This window comes from Hydra vulgaris, chromosome 03 (genome assembly GCF_038396675.1).
Source record: "Hydra vulgaris chromosome 03, alternate assembly HydraT2T_AEP".
Taxonomy (NCBI): domain Eukaryota; kingdom Metazoa; phylum Cnidaria; class Hydrozoa; order Anthoathecata; family Hydridae; genus Hydra; species Hydra vulgaris.
In genome coordinates, this window is record NC_088922.1 from 9758731 (window position 1) to 9777380 (window position 18650).

The 18650-nt window shown below is 27.8% G+C and overlaps 1 protein-coding gene across 2 annotated transcripts in view; it reads right to left on the reverse strand.

The window, feature by feature from the left end:
• The window catches only part of LOC101237579 (medium-chain acyl-CoA ligase ACSF2, mitochondrial), a 53584-nt gene extending 38195 nt beyond the window's left edge, over positions 1–15389 (reverse strand). The window contains exons 1-4 of one of the 2 annotated variants that reach the window (XM_065792285.1): positions 15293–15389; positions 3215–3392; positions 1235–1363; positions 988–1041 (exon numbers count right to left, since the gene is read on the reverse strand). In XM_065792285.1, coding sequence (XP_065648357.1) covers positions 988–1041; positions 1235–1363; positions 3215–3392; positions 15293–15366 — 435 coding nt within the window. In that variant the 5' untranslated portion in view covers positions 15367–15389. Of the gene's footprint in view, positions 1–973; positions 1042–1234; positions 1364–3214; positions 3393–15292 lie in introns of those variants that run through there. The other variant, XM_065792286.1, reaches the window with a different exon arrangement.
• Positions 15390–18650: the final 3261 nt, after the last annotated feature.

An 18650-nucleotide genomic window follows, 5' to 3' on the forward strand; every position in this document is an offset into this window, starting at 1 on the left:
TGGTGATTTTTGTGATCCAAAAAGTACATGCATTAATTTTAAAATTAACTTAGCCCGACCTGACCAACAAATAACTAAAATTATTATTCGTCTAAAAAAGTTATTTTGCATTAAAACAAATTTTTAAAAATTCTTTTTTTAAAAAAACTTTAAACAATATACTTTCAAGATTGCTTCAATGCAAATTAGGATTCACGATCACCTAATTCCTACCTTAGGTATATGTCAAAACTTTACAATAATCTTTGCTGATTTAATTGTATCTCTAGAATAAGAAACCTGACCAACCCACAACACCTTTCCACTTAATCATCTATATTTCTATCATTCCATATATATAACTTGTTATACATTTAACTTGGATTACCCTTCAACAACTTTCTACAACTTCTAACTAGTAACTAAATTCAAACTCTTAATTAAACGTTTAGTAATTTCATGAAATGCTGTTGGTCTAAAAAAATTAGTTAAGGAACTTTGATTCTGAAAAATCAAACAAAAAAAACAAATTTTTAACCAAAAATGCCATTTAACTTACCTTACACAGTAAGGTAAGTTAAATGGCATTTAGTAAGTAAAGAACGGTTTCAATTCTCAGATTGGATTTTCATACAGTTCACAATACTGATTTTCATTTAGATGAAAATTAGTATTGTAAACTGTATCAAAACTTTAAAAAGATGTTGTAAGTATTTATTATAAAAATAAAGAATATTGAAGTAGAAGCAACATTTTTAGGAAAATAAACATATTATTTTGAAAATTCGCCATTATTAAGTTACCATGCAACTTTCTAAGAGTTTTCTCCAATGTCAGATCATATTTTTGCAACAAAGATTACTGTTGAGTTGTTGAATTATAGAAAATCAGTTTATCCAATATTTAATATAAGTATTTACAAAACTATCAATTTTATACCTTTGTAAATATTTATAACTAAAAAATAACATTTAATTTTAAAAAATAGTAATACTTTTTCTGTTTGACCTTATTTAGAGCAAAATGCAATTCTTTACTTTTGTATGCTGGATTTACATTTACCTAAAACAAAGAATTATAATATATATATAGCAATAATTTTCAAAATTTTATAAAACATTATATATATGTACATATATATATATATATATATATATATATATATATATATATATATATATATATATATATATATATATATATATATATATATATATATATATATATATATTAGCATTAAATTATTAAGCTGTACCAAAATCAATCCTGCTTTTGCACATGCTAAAAAAACTAACAACCATTCCATATTATTTTGACCCCATATGCCAACTCTATCTCCTGGTGTTAGATTAAGGGTCAATAAACCAGCAGCTAGGTCATCAACCTGAATTAAAAAACTTATTTCAAAAAATTAAAAAAAAACAATGAAAAATTTGAACCTCAATAATCATTTTTAAGTTACAGGTCTCAGTAAAGTTTTTATGTTACAGGTCTAAAGTAAAATGCACATAAATTTAAAATCAAAAAAATTAATCATTTGAAAAAAAATCGTCAAAAAAAAGTAGTTTGAACAAATGAGACTAAATAATCCCACAAATGATCAAACTATTGTGATCAAAATTATAGAATCAAATTGTTAAGCATAAACTTTTTGTAAAAATACTTTTTTTTTTTTTTTTTTTTTTTAAGTTTAACTTTTGGTTGATGTAGGGAGTGTTTTAGTTGAAGAAGCAAATTTATTGTTTGAGTATTATGGATGTTTATTTGAAAATTTTGCTTAAAAATAATGCATATGGCCAATGAATTGTTAAACTATGAAGAACAAACTTAGTTTAATACACAACTCAATACAACACCCAATATTGCGCAATTACAATATACAACTCAGGAAGTTGTACTTTTATATCAATGTTAATAATACTTTTGCACATCTTTTAATTAATCTTATTAGTTTTAGTAGTGTAATTTATTATAGAAATGTCCAGCAAAATAAAGCTATTACAAGTAAAAAGGCTGTTACAGAAAGTGAGGCTGTTACAGGTTTGATGTAATCACCAACAAAGTATGTTTAACTTTATCATCTGAATTTAAACGAACACTGAATATTCATTAAACTTTGGTTATGAAGTTGACCAAATATTTGGTCCTCATAAAACATAGCCCAATAATGATATAATTCATTGTTAGTTTTACTATTCATTAAAAAAATTTTAAACCTGGTTTAAATTTAAAAAACCTGGTTTTGTTTTTGCAATGATTGCTACACAAATAATTCTCTTTTGACATGGTTAACAATTGGTATAATTCATTATTAGCAATTTGTAAAATTCTCTCTGAATATTATGATTGATATCCAAATAATTAAATTTGGGTATTATATCGGCATGAAGAAATTCAGATAAAAGGAATGCACACAAAAGTCATAGTGCTAAACACAAGAATCAGATAAAACTAAAAATAATGAATATAGCAATATATATGAAATTATATATGAAATTATATATATATATATATATATATATATATATGTATATACAATTTTAATTTAAATTATGAAAATAAATGTTGCAAAATATTTATTATCAGTATTTAAATTCTTTTCCATCTATCAAAAACTATACTAATATTAGTATTAAGTAATATTAAATTTCAGAAACCTTAGTGCAAGTACCACCAAATTTTTTGGTATAAGTTTCAGCCAAAAATAAATATGAGTATAAATTAAACTTTGTTTACCAAACTTAAACAAACAGTAATACTCAGTTTTCAGTCAAGTTAAAGAGAAATATTCATTAAACTACTGTACCAAAGTTAAACAGTTATTATTTGCTACTCATTAAATGAAAACACTATTTGTGAATGTTTAGTTAGAAAGCTACAATAGGTTAGAAAACTGTTATGAGTTTGAAGGCCATTACATGCAAAAGACAGTCACTTTACTGCTACATTTCCATGATTTTGGTAATACTGGCACTAACAGTGCACTTTAATAACCTCAAAAAATAAAAAAATAAAAAATAGCATGAGAAATTTGCCTACAAACAATTACTTATATTATTTCATAACTTATGATTTAATTTTTTACATTTAACAAAGATTGATTGATTCATTAAATTTCAAGTGAATCTACATTCCATTCCTCCTAATTAAGGGAATGACAGAAAATGCTGAGCAGAAATAAACAACTTTTGATGTTGGACAATTAAAGAAAACAGCTTGATTAAAAAAAAATAACCTTTTTGTGTAATTGTGAATATGTCTTCCTTTTTTTATCATTACAAAAAATAACAGCTTCTTTTTCTGGAAATTTTTCTGTGGCTTCATCCAACAAAGTTCCAATTGTTTTAGAAAGAAGTTTCTTGTTTGATGTACTACCATGATCATAGCTTTGAATCAAAACTGAACATAGTCTTCTACAATTAAAAAAATAACTGCATTTGTTTTAACTACATTATTTTACATTTTATGTGTACATTTATTTTAACTTTTACATTTGTTTGCATTAATACTTAAGGTGGTTAAATTTAATAAAGCTTTAAAAATAGATTGATATACTTTATAAACAAATGTTAAAACTATTTTAAATAAAATTTCAAGTACCAAAAATCAAATAATAAGATATACTACATATTTCAACTTTAAGTAAGCATAAGTACAAGTGCACAGTATAAGTGCACAGTATAAGTGCACAGTATAAGTGCACAGTATAAGTGCACAGTAGAAACTCTACTAACTTTAAGTATAAAATGTGCACAGTTTAGAAGAAAAATTTTTATACAGACAAAAATATGGTTAAAACTGCAAAAAAAAAATATGCTTGTCTAAATAATACTATTATATGTTACGATAAAAAAAATGTGAAAGAAGCCTAACAGTAATTAAAATTTTAACATTAAAACATTATCTTATAACATGAACATCACAGCATTTAAAATAGCAACTAATGATTTTAGAATGAAAAGTATAAGTTTTTTAAATCTCAATTTGTTTCCTCAGACACAAGTTAGAAAATAAAATGTTAATATTAGAATCTGAAATTTCATCAATTACAATACTGTTTAATTCCAACCAATGTTTTACTATTAATTAGCTTGATAAGCTAAAAACTTAGCCATACAAAGAGAAAAGAAACTGAATTAAAATCACTAATCCATATATCTTTCTCCACAATTGAATCACTACTTTGCACATCAACAAACTTTAGCCCACAAAACAAACTAATGGCTGACCTAACTTCTTAGTAGACTTGAGTGATACTTATTCATGTAACACTAATTGAAAGGAGATGCGCTTGAACTTTGCTTGAAACCATAAAAATCCACTAAGATTTTAAAATATAGCAGAACTGTTACTTTATAAACATGAATACAGCATTATAAACATTAGAGAAATATTGTCTTTCTAAATTGATAAGCATAGCACATGAAAACTAACAACATCAGAGCTGATGTAAATAACCCAATATCAAAAACTGATTGCCAACTTGCATCCACTGCTAAAGATCCATGATTGTAGACATTCTAATAAAATTATTACAAGTACCAAAATTTCACAACCATCAATAGTAAACATCCATTCTGAGTGGTAATAGAATTACCACTCAGAACTAATTGAATAATACAAACTGACTATATTGTACTAAAAAACCACCTTCAAAATTTAATTTAAAATAAAACTTATCCAGCTGAACAACAACAAAGTTACTGGAACAGAAAAGTAATCAAGATTACAAAAAAATTTGTAATCTTGATTGATTAACTTTGCTAATGTCATGTGGAAACAAACCAATGTTTTAAAATCCAGCGATTATTTGTGTTTGTGTAAATGCGTTACTGGCGCTAAAAGTTTTACTTGTAGTTGCAAGTAAAACATTTAGCTCCGGTAATGTAACTTTCTTTTGTTAAGTCGTTGAAATTTGTAGCTGTATAAAACTCTGTAAGTAACTTGCGCAAAACTTGTTTAACATGACAATATACACCTACATTTAACAGTTGAAGTATGTGGGATGAATAAGCTGGTAAACATATCAGCCTGATGTTATTGTCAATGCAATTTTGTGCAACATTGTAAGTAACATGTGTGATGTGTAGGGTGACCATTGTCCCGGTTTTTTTATAGGAGAGTGTGGCAGTAAAATAATTAGAATTACTTTAGCGCTGCGCTCTCCTGCATAAAAACCGGGACAATGGCAGGGTGTAAGCTAGCCCTGTGGGGCCCCGTCAAACACGGTATTCCCAAATTCTCATAAAACTAAAATTCCCAATTTAAAAGTCAAAAAATCCCATTTTCCAAATAAAGTTTGCCAAATTAAAGTTTAATAATAATTCTAAAAATTATTATAAATTAATGACTACTAAAAACTAATAGAAAAAGAACATAAAAAATTATAATTTATTGTTTAAAACTTGCAATAAAATTGCCGTTATTGGTATAACTACATGCTTGCATAACTGCAAAAATGTCTCTTGTAAAAAAACTTTTTAAGAATTGGGGTTTTCCAAAGATTCCTAAAATTGCTTGGAAAAAATTTTTTTCTAAATTTGCAAATAATTTTTTGCAATGCATTCCAACAACAGCAAATCTTATTAAAAAAAAAAGCAAGAAATAAAGTACAATTTAAAAAAATTACAAAATTATTTGGTTTAACACCCACAAATGCTATTTCTTTAAAAGTTTCGCCTGAAAAGTTAATTAAGTTAAATGTTTTTTGATTATAACAAAAGAATATAAAACAGGTTCTAGAAATTTATTTAATGAGGAAAATAGATTTCTTTACTTTACTGGTTGCTTCTATTTAAAACGTAAATTAAATACGTATATTAACCCATTACCTGCCAAATTTTTTTAAACATTTATTTTGTAAAATAACTGTTTTTTCAACTGGAAAAGTATTTATCCATGTTAAATTAATTAAAAAAAAAAATTGTTAAAAAAAAAAATATTTATACAAAGTCCCATTTGGGGATCGTGGCTGGTATAGCCTAAAATAATAGATAATTTTGTTTATAATATTTTATTAGATTATATGATAGTTTTGTAAATTATAGTGTATGCCAATTTCTCATGCAATCCATGTGTAGGCCAACCTTGCATTTGGAACATTTTTTCCTCGTGTTGTTTTTGCAAGCGGTACATTTTTCTTTGTTTTCCTTTGTAAACATGCATATTTTGGGTTCGAAATAATTGAAGAAGTTTGCAAGTAGGCCCTTGTGATATTTCTTCTAAATTCTAGCAGCAGTATGTTCGTATTGTTTGCTAGACAGTATAATGCATGTGAATTCACCACTGTCATATCTATAAGATTTGTGAAAACAGGAAAGTTTCTTTGATCTTATTTTCATTCTGTACTTATTGTATATATTCATTCTGTACTTATTATACCAATCCAATTTGTCCACTCCACCCATATATTTATTGTAGTGTTGTATGCATTGTGGTTGAGGGATTTTTACCTGCTTTTTCTCCGTCCTTGATTATCTGCTAACTTTTTGTAGTGGTTGCAGATCTTGGTGGTTTGACAACATTTTTACACAATTGTTGTCTTTCTATACTACCCCAAATATCTGATTTTTCACATCAAAGCGATAATCGAATGGGCCCTGACGTTCTTTTTTCATTTCATTGTCAGACTTTATGGGACAACTGTTCATATGGTTTGAACATACTGTACCAGTAACTGCAATGTTTTTTTCTTTCAGATCTTTCATTAGCTCAAAACTTGTAAAAAAGTTATCAAAATAAAACACATGATTCGATGGATTTGTGATAACTGAAATATTTTTTAAAATAACGGACGCACCCAATCCATTTACCTCATACGTATCAGCTTGCTTTCCTTCGTACAGTTCTACATAAAAGCAATAACCTGTTTTGGAGCAGCACATAGCCCACTCTTTGAAGTCAAATCTTATCGGCTTTCCTCTTATGAACTATTTTAAATAATGATGGCCATAATAATGGATCATTTGTTCGTCGATACTCAAATTCTTCGAAAACACACCAAATTTTTTAAATTGTTTGTTCATTTTAGTTATTAGTGGACTTATTTTAAAACTCTTTGTAGTTTTCTGAACTCCAATTTCAGAGTTATCATTGAAATGTAAATTCCTTTTTATTTCAATATATCTATTTTGTGTTAAACATTTTCGAACACTTTCAATACATACATCTTCGTCCTCACACCAGTACATGCGCTCTTGTGGCAAAGAATGGCAAGCAACAGAAAACCAATGAATTTTTTTAAACAGTCTACAGAGAAAGTAAAGTGATGGCGGTTATTCTGCACTGCATATATCACGGACTGCTTCACAATGTAATCCATAACGTCTTCGTTCCACAATGACTCAAATACTTCAACGGGAGATTTTCCTGCAAGTGTTGTTTTAAGATTTATTATCTTGGCCCATCTCCTTTGCAAAGTCAGCACTTGTTCTTTGCCAATCTGTAGAGGACCTAATTTTTTTCTGGCGCTTAGTTGGTGGAATCATTTTGTCTGATTGCGTAGATGTAGATGCTGTATGACAGCCACTAGACGTGGCAAGTAGATATAGGCAAATAACTAATACTTTGAATTATCATCAACTTTTAACATTGTATCTGCCATGATCCCCAAAATGGGTATCAGCATTAAAATGACTATAATTTTAAATATAATGATTTAAAAACAAACTTTACACTACACATGATTATTATAACCTATAAATTAACCATGTGACGAATGTTGAATGTACTCAATTATAAACAACTGAAAATTTATGTGTTTGAAATACAGTATTAATTTTATGCATAACTTACCTCAGTGTTTTCACTTTTTTGACTTCTAAATTCAAAACAACAGGCAAAAGTAGCACTTTTTTGACACACGTCACTTAAATGAAGTGTTATAAGAGCTAATATGTTGCCAACTACAAAAAAATGGCATCCACTACCAACTACTGTTAACTAAAACCAAAAATCCCCAAATGGGGATCGTGGTAGGATATGGGTTAATACATAAATTAAATACCTTTAATAACAAGAATGTTTTTTTTTTATTACAACAAACTGATACTAGAAATTTAAAAAACAAGAAAACTAGATTCGCTGCTTGCTTGAATTTAAATCACAAAAGCAAACTTAGATGTTTCAATGAACCATAGTTCATTGAAACATTTAAGTTTGCTTGAACCATTTAACCAAATTTGCAATGAACCATAGTTCATTGAAACATTTAAGTTTCGGCCGAATCCCCAATCGACTAAACTGATAAATACTGAAATAAAAACAAATTCAAATGCTGTACTTAGCATGGTAGTTTTACCTTTACTATGTGATTGGACTTTGTTGTGCAAAAATATTGGCTAGTGGATAAAAAGAAAGGAATCAATCAATTTTATCAGAAATAGTTTCAAAAATTGTGCAGTCTTAAATGTTTGAGTGAAGTAGTGCTATGGGGTCATTCCATATGAAATCATCCAGACCATGTCACCTTTGTGTCTTAGAACTGCTTTATTTTTACATCATTTGCTGTCTATATTAAATAAATAATAACTGCGAAAATTTTAGATAAAAATATACACCGGTTGTTTCAACAAATCAACTTTGACAAAAAAACTACTTTTAGGACTTGATATTCTTAAGAAATACCTCATTCATCCAATTTTTTTCAAACTTATTGACTTATAAATTATTGATTTTTGGAGCTATAACAGAGGCTATCACTGAAAATCGCAGGCAAAAATATTGATTGTATATCATTAATTTATCTTAGGCCTACTGAAAAAAATTAGATTCATGTATTCTATAATATTTTATCAAAGTAAGTACGCAAAAATGTCTTCTCAGAATTTTGAAAAACTTAAGTTTTGTAACGAAGGAGATTTTTTAATTGAAACTTCAATATAGGGTTATTTAATAGCTAGTATAGGACATATTCATAGTCATGAACATATGAAAAGGGGGAAAGGGGAGGGGTAACACCCCACTCTACCTCCTTAGATTTTTGTATTACATAAAAATGAATTAATAAACTGCGACCATTTTCTATAGACGCATGAAGAATTTAGCGGATTTACAGTGTTACAGTGGTAATAAAATTGTTTTAACTGTACTTTTGAATTAGTATATGTAAGAAAACAATGATCCATTATGCATCTGATTATTAATTGTCTTGATTGTATTAAAATAATTAAATTTTTAATATTCACGTGGCAATTTTCTATAGACGCACTAAAGTTTTGACGAGTAATTTTCTATAGATGCACTAAAGTTTTGACAAGTTTTGTCGCAAATTTCTTATATTCTGTAGTATTTTTTATTTTGTGAGTCGAAATTAAGTTGAACTTAACCAAATGCCGAAAGGAAAGGTCCTTACCAATATTAAAAAAGGTCAGATATTGGCTTATCATCGAGAAAATGTTCCAAATCGAGAAATGGCTAGAAGATTGAAGAGATCAGATCACGTTACCCGTAATTTCCTGAAAAATCCAACAGATTATGCAATATCAAGAGGAAACCAAAGAAATCTAGGGTTTGAGACCGCGAAAAACGTAGAATTGTTCGACTCGCATCAAATTCATCAAAAAGTTTGGAAACAATTAAGTCAGATTTGGGTTTAAATGTTTGCAAGGAGACAATTAGGAAAGTTCTTAAAGACAGCCCACACATTGTACGATCAAAAATGAATAAAGCACCAAATTTAAAGCCCGTTCACAAACAGAAACGGATAAAATTCGCCCGCGAAAACATGGTACGCAACTGGGAACAAGTAAGAAATTTTAGATTAAATTCTCATGAATACGCAAGATGTCTAAAAAGCTGAATATTTTTGTTTTCAATACCAAGTAATTTTTTTGGACGAGAAAAAGTTTAAACTTGATGGGCCTGATGGTTTTAGTGGCTATTGGCGTGATATGAAGAGATAGATTTTTCGGCAAGGAATTTTGGTGGTGGATCTTTGATGTTTTAGCTTGGGTTGAGTGCAACAGAAAAGTTAAATTTAGCATTTACATCTTGCAAAATGAAAAGTTCTGAATATATTGATGTGCTAAAATTATGCTTGATTCTATTTAAAAACAAATATCGACGCAAAAAGTTTGTTTTTCAACAAGACAACACCAGCATTCACAATAGTAACGAGACTAAAGCTTGGTTTGAAGCTAAAAAAATTGAGCAAATGTGGTGGCCTGCTCGCGTTCCAGATTTGAATCCTGTTGAAAACATCTGGGGAATCATTGTAAGACGTATCTATGCTGACCAGAAGCAGTATAACTCTGTGGCAGAGCTAAAAGTAGCGGTATCAGAATGCTGGGAGGATATGGAGCCAAAAGTGCTGGAAAACTTGATGGAAAGTATGGCAAAACAAATTTATCAAGTAATTGAGCGTTAAGGAGGTCCAATTGAATACTAAAAATGTGATAAAAACATTTTTTGGATAGTTTTGTTAAAAAATGTGAACTGCGTCTATAGAAAATAGTCAGCTATCTTTTGAATTTAATTCATTTATGATTAACCTCTTTTCAAATTTGATAATATTTTTTGATAATTTTCTTTATTTTAATACTTTATTTATAATTTATTGAAATACACTATAAAAACACAGTAAAGTACATTATTAAGATATAATCCGCATGCACCTATAGAAAATGGTCGCAGTGTAGTGATAATTAACTTAATTCTATTTCTAAAATAGAATTTAGAAACATAATGAAAAAAAATGTTCATGAGTTTTCAAATTGTTTTGCTTGTATTTCAAACTTGGTAAATTGTTTTGTTGCATTTGAATTCATTTTCATAATATATTTCAAATTGGTCAATGCCTAACACTTTAAAATATTTTTGAAATAAAAACTATGGTGTTTTGAAAGATTGACTTTAAAAATCATATTGCAAATGCAAGAGTTTTATTTAGTTATTCTTTTAGCTTGTGATTCAAAAACAAATATAATTAATATGGAGAAATGTGACATTGAAAAAACTCTCAACATTTATTGCCACAAAACTGGACTTTCTAGAAAACAAAGTTTTATTCAACTCAAAGATCTTTATTGTGAACAGCAAGAAGAAATAATGTGCCGAGCAAATTTAGTTTCATCAAAATTCTATGCTTTTAGCATGAGCAAAAAAGAAAAACTAACATGTTCAAAAAAAAATTTTACTTCTTAATCTTCATGAATTATATGTTGTATTTAAAAAAGACTATCCTAATGTCAAGATCAGTTTCTCAAAGTTTTGTACTTTGAAACCTAAGTGGTACATTACAACTAATGCATCAGGTAGACACAATGTATGTGTATACATCATCACCAAAATACAAAATTTCTAATTGATGCAATTAGGTGGAATAAATGTTATAAAGATTTTATGAGTTTAATTATTTTTTCTCTTGAAAACACGAATTGTATGCTGCACTGATTTAAGCTATGCCCTGGTATTCAAGCATTAAAAAGTTGTTTTAGTGCATCAGTTTATAGACCATAAGCTAGAAGAAGATGTAGTATTCAAACAAAGAGTCTGATTGTACAACACAATATCTCGTGTTGTACGATCGATCGATGATATCTCAACAGTCCATATATATTTTTAGCTGTAACTTTTGCAGTAATCATTTATTTAATATGGACAGCAAATGATGTAAAAAAAAACCAATCCTGAGACCTATGGGTGACATTTTTTTTTTTATTGTTATTATTTTTTGAATGATTTCATATGGAATGCATAACCTGCATAATCTTCATACTGAATGAAACCCGCATTAAAGAATAATCAAAGGACAATCTGATTTTACTATGAAGATCAAGCTTTTGATTATTGGAGTCTTGGGGAATCAAAGGACAATACTTAAATTAGTCTCACAAAGAGCAAGCAAGTAAATTTTGAAAGAGCATCATTCAACACATGAAACTTCAAAAACCAAAAATATTCAAAAAAAAACAAAAAAACTTTTTAAAATTATTTTAAACTTTTACAAAAAATATTTGTAAAAGATTAAAATAGTTTGTAGTAATGCTGGTTTTTTAAGTTTAATACTTTTAGGTCTTCTAAATATATTTTAAGCGGTAGTAGTGTAGTGGTAAAGCGCTCGCTTCATAAGCGAGAGGTTCTGAGTTCAATCCCCACCACGTCCCTGGTAGTACCGCGCTTAACTTGTTTCTCCGCGCAGCAGCCTTGTTCTTCAAGGATCGTGTTTCGGAGTTATAGAATTGAGAGAGGGTTATAACCACAATTAAGTAACCTCCTCGTCTCTAGTGGCCGTCTGGGCCTTGGGGAGGTGAATTAACAAAAAAAAAAAAAAAAAAAAATTTTGAAATTATTAAAAAACTTGATTCCATCATAGATAGTGCAGAGCACCCTAAAGAACAATCTAAACATAAATTATATACAAGTCTTGGTCCTTCTAATCAATCCAAAGTTGTAACAAAGGGCCCTTTATGTGATCTCAAAATGCATGATGTAATATAGACTAGTGTAGATGTAGACACAGTTTTACATCTATACTAGCCTATTGGGTGAAGAAGAGGTGCAAGACTGGTGAAAACACCCTTTTAGTTTACACCTAAACTTATCTCTGCGTCTTGAATTTTACATTGCAAACAATTATTTCATTAACAATGTTTGCAAGTACAAAACACAGTAAACTTCTTTGCTCTTATGCTTCTAAAAACACCAACACATGATCAACTTAGATTTGTGGTTGACCAAAAGCATGTCTATATATTTTCATGATTTAATTTTAAAATTTCGTGGGCAAAAAAATGTGAAAGAACTATTTTGGGGAATAACCAAAGTTAATATAAACGACAATTTTTATTTAACAAACTAAAAAAAAAAAAATATTTTTGATTTAGATTGGATTTTCTAAAATTAAATCCAGGGTTTTTTTATATTGAAATTCCCTACATAAAAAAGAAAACTTATCAAGTTAAACTATAATATAAAATCAAAATGAAATATTTAAAAAAAAATTTTAATGCTCATTATTTACAAATAATCGAAGAATTAATTTCATTTAAGCTTTCATTAAATTCAAACAAGTTCATTACCTTCAATGTGTTCTAAACTAAAGAATTTTCTTAAACCAAATTGCCTGTTTTCTCAATTCTGAGTCTGTTTCCAATGTTTGAATGCACAAGACCAAACTATGAAAATATTCTTTCAACACCTCCAGATGAAGCAATAACAGTAACTAGTCAACAACTTCCATTAATTCCTGACTCACATAATCATTTTGAGATTTGCACCAATTGCATAGTTTTACAGTTTTGAGAATAATTTCATGAAACTTAAAGTTTGTGCAACTTCTGCTTTAAAAATTAAGCAAAAGTTAAAGAAAATCTGGATTTTTTGAAGATGTTAAGGCCATTCCAATCTCTATTTCTTTATTAGTTAAATCTTTACCTCTTTATTTAGGATTAACCATATTAGCCAAGAAATGTCTGATGTATTCTTTCACTTTACCTTTCAGTATTTTGGCAAAATATTGATTTGTTTTTTTAACATCTTCACTTCCAACAAGACTGCAAGCAACCACTAATTAGAGTTGAAAGTTGCTGGAAGAGAAAAGATGAAATTTGTAGAGCAAGATAACGATTAAAAGACAATTTAAAAGATTACAAATTGTATGAATCAGGTAATCAAGATGAAGGAAGCAAATTCCAAAGAACAGATGTTCGAGAAAAAAAACTAGACAATTAAGAATTTTTGGAGTACTTAGGAACTGTCACAGTAAAAGGATGAGACTTATTTTTATAATTAAATGACAAGTAACACAAGAATAAATTTTAGTATTGGGACAAGAGACACTAGCTCTTCAGAGCTGTACTCATAGTATTTGCTTGAAAAGGATCTCACTGTTGTAGCAGTGAGATCCTTTTCAAGCTCAAATGCCCCCTCCAAGCAATCAGAGATGCCCCCTCCAAGCAATCAGAGATGCCCCCTCCAAGCAATCAGATTTTTTCAAGATAGCAATAAATGGTAGTATCATCAGCCAACAATGTCGCCTTAGACGTGAGAATTTCTGGGGGATTGTTAATATAAATTTAAAAAAGTATAGGGCCAAGGATAAAACCTTAAGGAACCCTGATGTTACAGGAAATGAAGAAGAGTGCTGTCCATTGAGGACAACTTTTATACTACAATTGGTAAGGAACAATTTATTAGTAGAACGAGAATCGAAATCCATATTGATGATCTTTCTGATCATCAATATGGATTTTGTTCCTCTCCACATCTATCTAATGCGCGATAAAACCTATCAGTTATTACCGTTAACACATCAGCAGTAGAACCAGAAGTTCGAAATCCATATTGATGATCAGAAAGTATGTTACTAGATTCAAGATTAAGTCTTTGTTAGTTAAAGATTTAAAAACCTTGCTTATGATATGAAGAAGACTAAGAGGACAGCAGTTAGACGAGTCAGATCGCTCTCTAGAGTTTTTGAAAATAGGGTCTAGAGTTTTTGAAAATAGGGGACAGATACCATTTTCTAGCAGGCTGGAAAACGAGACTATGATAAGCACTTGTTAAATAGTTTAAGTATAGACGACAGCTCTGGAGAACACTTCTGCAAGATTATAATAGGTATGTTGTCCGGGTCAAAATCTGAAATTACTATTATTCTCTATGTTTATAAGCTGTGAGTTAAACAAAAATTTATTTCTATAGAATATTTATTGTTTAAGAATTTTTTATTAGTTTCAACATTAAATTTTTATCTGATTTTCTTAATTCCAGGACAAGTTGACTTGGTAATGTCATGTGAGGTTCATATCAACATTCTTGAGGCAGCTCTTTATCCTAATACAAAGTTGTTTCAGAATTTTTGCTTCCTAGTTCTTGGTATAGCCCAATCTCTGAAAAATTCTTCATAAACCCTCATTTGAGAAATATTTTGGAAGGTTTGGTAGGTTATCCACTTTTGTCACATAATTTATGTACTTAACTAATGTCCATTACACATAACTTAACTAATGTCCATTCCAGTGATTAGACCTGATATTGAGGTGCTTAAAGTTTTTTTTAATCTATTTTTCTGGTAATCCAATAGATTCCATTAGCTTTTTTATAATCAGACCTATTTTCAGCAAGGAAGATTGTTTAGAGATGGTTTCACTAGGTATATTTTTTATTTATAAGTGTTCCAGGGTAAAACTTTTTTTGTAAGATTGGTGCTAAATATCACAAAAAGTAAAATCTTCATAAACTTGATGAACTCATTTTTTGAATAAAAATCATCTAATTAGGCTTATAAAAATAAATTTTAAAAATTACTTCTTTAAAATTATTATTTATATATAATTATCATATTTAGCTTAAATAATAAAAAATTACTTACTTCTTAAGAAATGTTTTATTTGAATGCACCAAGAATATTCTTTTCACATTCTGTCCTATAAATATTTTATTCATTGTTTAAAAACCTAATAACCTAAAGATATTTAAATATATTTCCTTTAATTATATTATTCATAACTTTATTACTCAAAATTAAGAAAAAAAAATCTATTATTATTAAAAACAATACAATAATAAAAGATAATATAATAACAAAAAATATAGACAGTTGCACAACAATTATTTAATGTATAAAAAGTGAAGTTTTAATAAATTAAATAATAGTTGTTTATCGTTGTTGTAAGTAATAAATGCTTATCTCTTTGCATGTATTAACTAAATCAATCGATAGTGTTCTCAGATAAAGGGTCTAAGAATAATTTACGCATGACTTTTAAACACAAAAATATTATTAGATTAAGCTTGAAATCTACCAAGTAATATAAATTTAGTTTAAAATAATAATAGTATAACGATATTTTTGTTTCTAGATTCCAACCACTGCAATTTTTTGCAAAACATTATAATTTGAATTAGGTATAAGTATACTTAAATTTAAAGCTTGCTCCATGTTTGCAAATTATCTAATCTCAATTCACCAAAAAAGTCACCACAATCCTAAAGTTAATGGTAGTTAACAATTCATAATAATTCTCCTTTTTATGAAGAAGAGCGGTGCAAAAGCTAATTAAAATTGATCTTTAACTTTGTGTACTTGGTGGCATCATTTAAGAACATAGTACTCTCAAATTATAAGAGAAAAATAAAATACCAGAAACGTTGAGGTAGTATAATCAATATATATATATATATATATATATATATATATATATATATATATATATATATATATATATATATATATATATATATATATATATATATCAACAATATAGACAAAGACTTTAGATGTAAATGTAAACATGCCCACTGCTGTGTTTATAAAATACAAGACAACAATACCAAGATCAATTAAACTTTTTTTTAAGAAGTTTTTTTTTACCTTTATTGTTTTTATTGTGCTTTGTTTTATATTTTACTAAGTTTATAAAAAAATTTAATTAACTCCATGATTGATATTTATACCCTAACTTTAATATTTGGAATTTAAAGTATTTGCTTATTATTCCTTAAAAATACCAAACAAGCAAAAATTGACAGTTACCATTTACAATTTAAAAAAATAATAGTAGAAATAATTTGGGCCGTAAAAAGTGCAGAAACATCCTGGATATTTTTGTGAGGGACTATTTCAAGACTTGGAAAACTAAATTGTAGTTTTAGAATGTAACTGTCCTCTTTATCTTGGGTTCTAAAAGTAACAAGGAGTTTAAACTCTTTAAGCATTTCAAATTTTAAGTACATATATATTATAAAAGGCAAAAAGTGTAGAGCAAAAGATCTACTGTAAATGAGATCTCTATTTCATTTATAGTAGATTTACAATTGATTTTGTTCAAAAATAAAAAAATTTCTGACAAATAACATCAATAATTTCAAAACAATTCATAAGCAATAAAAATGATCTTCATGAATAGTATGATCAAAAGCATTTTACCTAAAACAAGATATAAAAAAGATATCATGATTTGAATGAACAAGGCTAATACAAATGAAAAAATGATATTCACTAGATCAGTTCTTTTGTATGAACTAGCTACCAATTAACGGTTAACCAAACAGAAGTGAAAAATGATAGAGTTCATGTGGAATATATACATGAACTCATTAATGAAATATGCAAACAGAGAATAAAAGTATTTCTACAGTCAGAGTTAATTTGCATTGATTGAGGCTAAGGATCAATTAAGATTGAACAAAATTTCTTTAAAGAAACTTGGGAATCAACTTAAAAGTACTCAGTGGTAAACAAAGTTTTTTTTTGCAAACAATAGCCCAACATGCTGAATAAGGTAACTTCAACTTGACCTTAACTGTTAGTTATTTTTTATCATTAAAATGAAAGTTAATTTAATGATTTCAGAAATATATTACCTGTTAAAATTATTTAAATTAGGTATAAAGAATTATAATAATTATTATAAAATTATTATTGCTTTTTTAATTATTTAGGTGCTTCAAGAAGTCCTAACGATCTTATCACAGAGCATCGTGGAACAGCATTTAACCAGGAAGTTCACATTGCCTTCTTTACCAATGATGCTTATATGGCCAGAGCCGGCTTCAAACCACAGACCTCCAGTTCTAAAGTGTGAACTCTAACCACTACACGTTGGCTGCATAATTATCATAATTATCATTATAAATTAAAAATATTATGATCGTTATTATAGAAAAATATAAGATAAGATCATAAATCCTAATCTATAAGCACATTTATGTACAGTGACTGAAAGTTTAGGAATGATACTTCATTTGCATAAAAGAAGACTAAAAAAATAATGCCAATATAAATAAACACCCAAGTGGTATTTGATTGGCATATCATCAAACACCAAATAAAATTTTATTATTTTAAATAGACGTAATCCTCAGCATAATTCATGGAATCAATGAAGTACTAATTTTTATCACAATATATGATGACAAAGATTTATAAAATCTGAAGTGTAAATATGAAAATGATTAATAAAATATGAAAATATCCAAAAATGAGGCACTTTTATTTTAGTTTTTTCTCGACATTATTCATGGGTTTGGTAAAAAAAATTCAGTCATCCATTCATTTAAAAAATTTTCGAAATTTTTTCAGCATAAATGCTGACAAAATTAAATTTTTTATTATTTTGAATTTAGTTTCATTGTATTACAATATACATTATTACATTTTTACATTATTACATGTTATGTTATTACATATTACATTGTATTACAATACAAATTACACTTTACAATGACAGTTTTATTATTTTAGTTTCATACAATGAAACTAAATTCAAAACAACAAAAAAATTTAATTGTGTCAGCATTTAGGCTTAAAAAATTTAGTAAAAGTTTTTATTGAATTAAAATATTTTTCTAGTGAAGTTTCAACTATTGAATCAATGAGGTCAATAAATAAATATCTGTCTAACTTTTTCTTTTAGACACTTTAAACTATTTATTGACTTCATTGAAACCCCACTAGTTATTTACTACTTATTATTAATAAGTATAACTTTTCATTAATAATATTAATGACAGTTATATATTGAATAGCTTACCTAGATATTAGTTGCCTACCAAGCAAACTACACCTAGGTAATCTAGTAGCAAGTTTTCATAGTTATTTTTATAGTGCAGATTTTACAGTTGTTAGTTACAAACTTTATGGAATTTGGACTCACCATCATCATCAATAAGTTTGCACTCATTATGATAATGAATGCAAGCACATTGATGATAATAGTTACATTTAT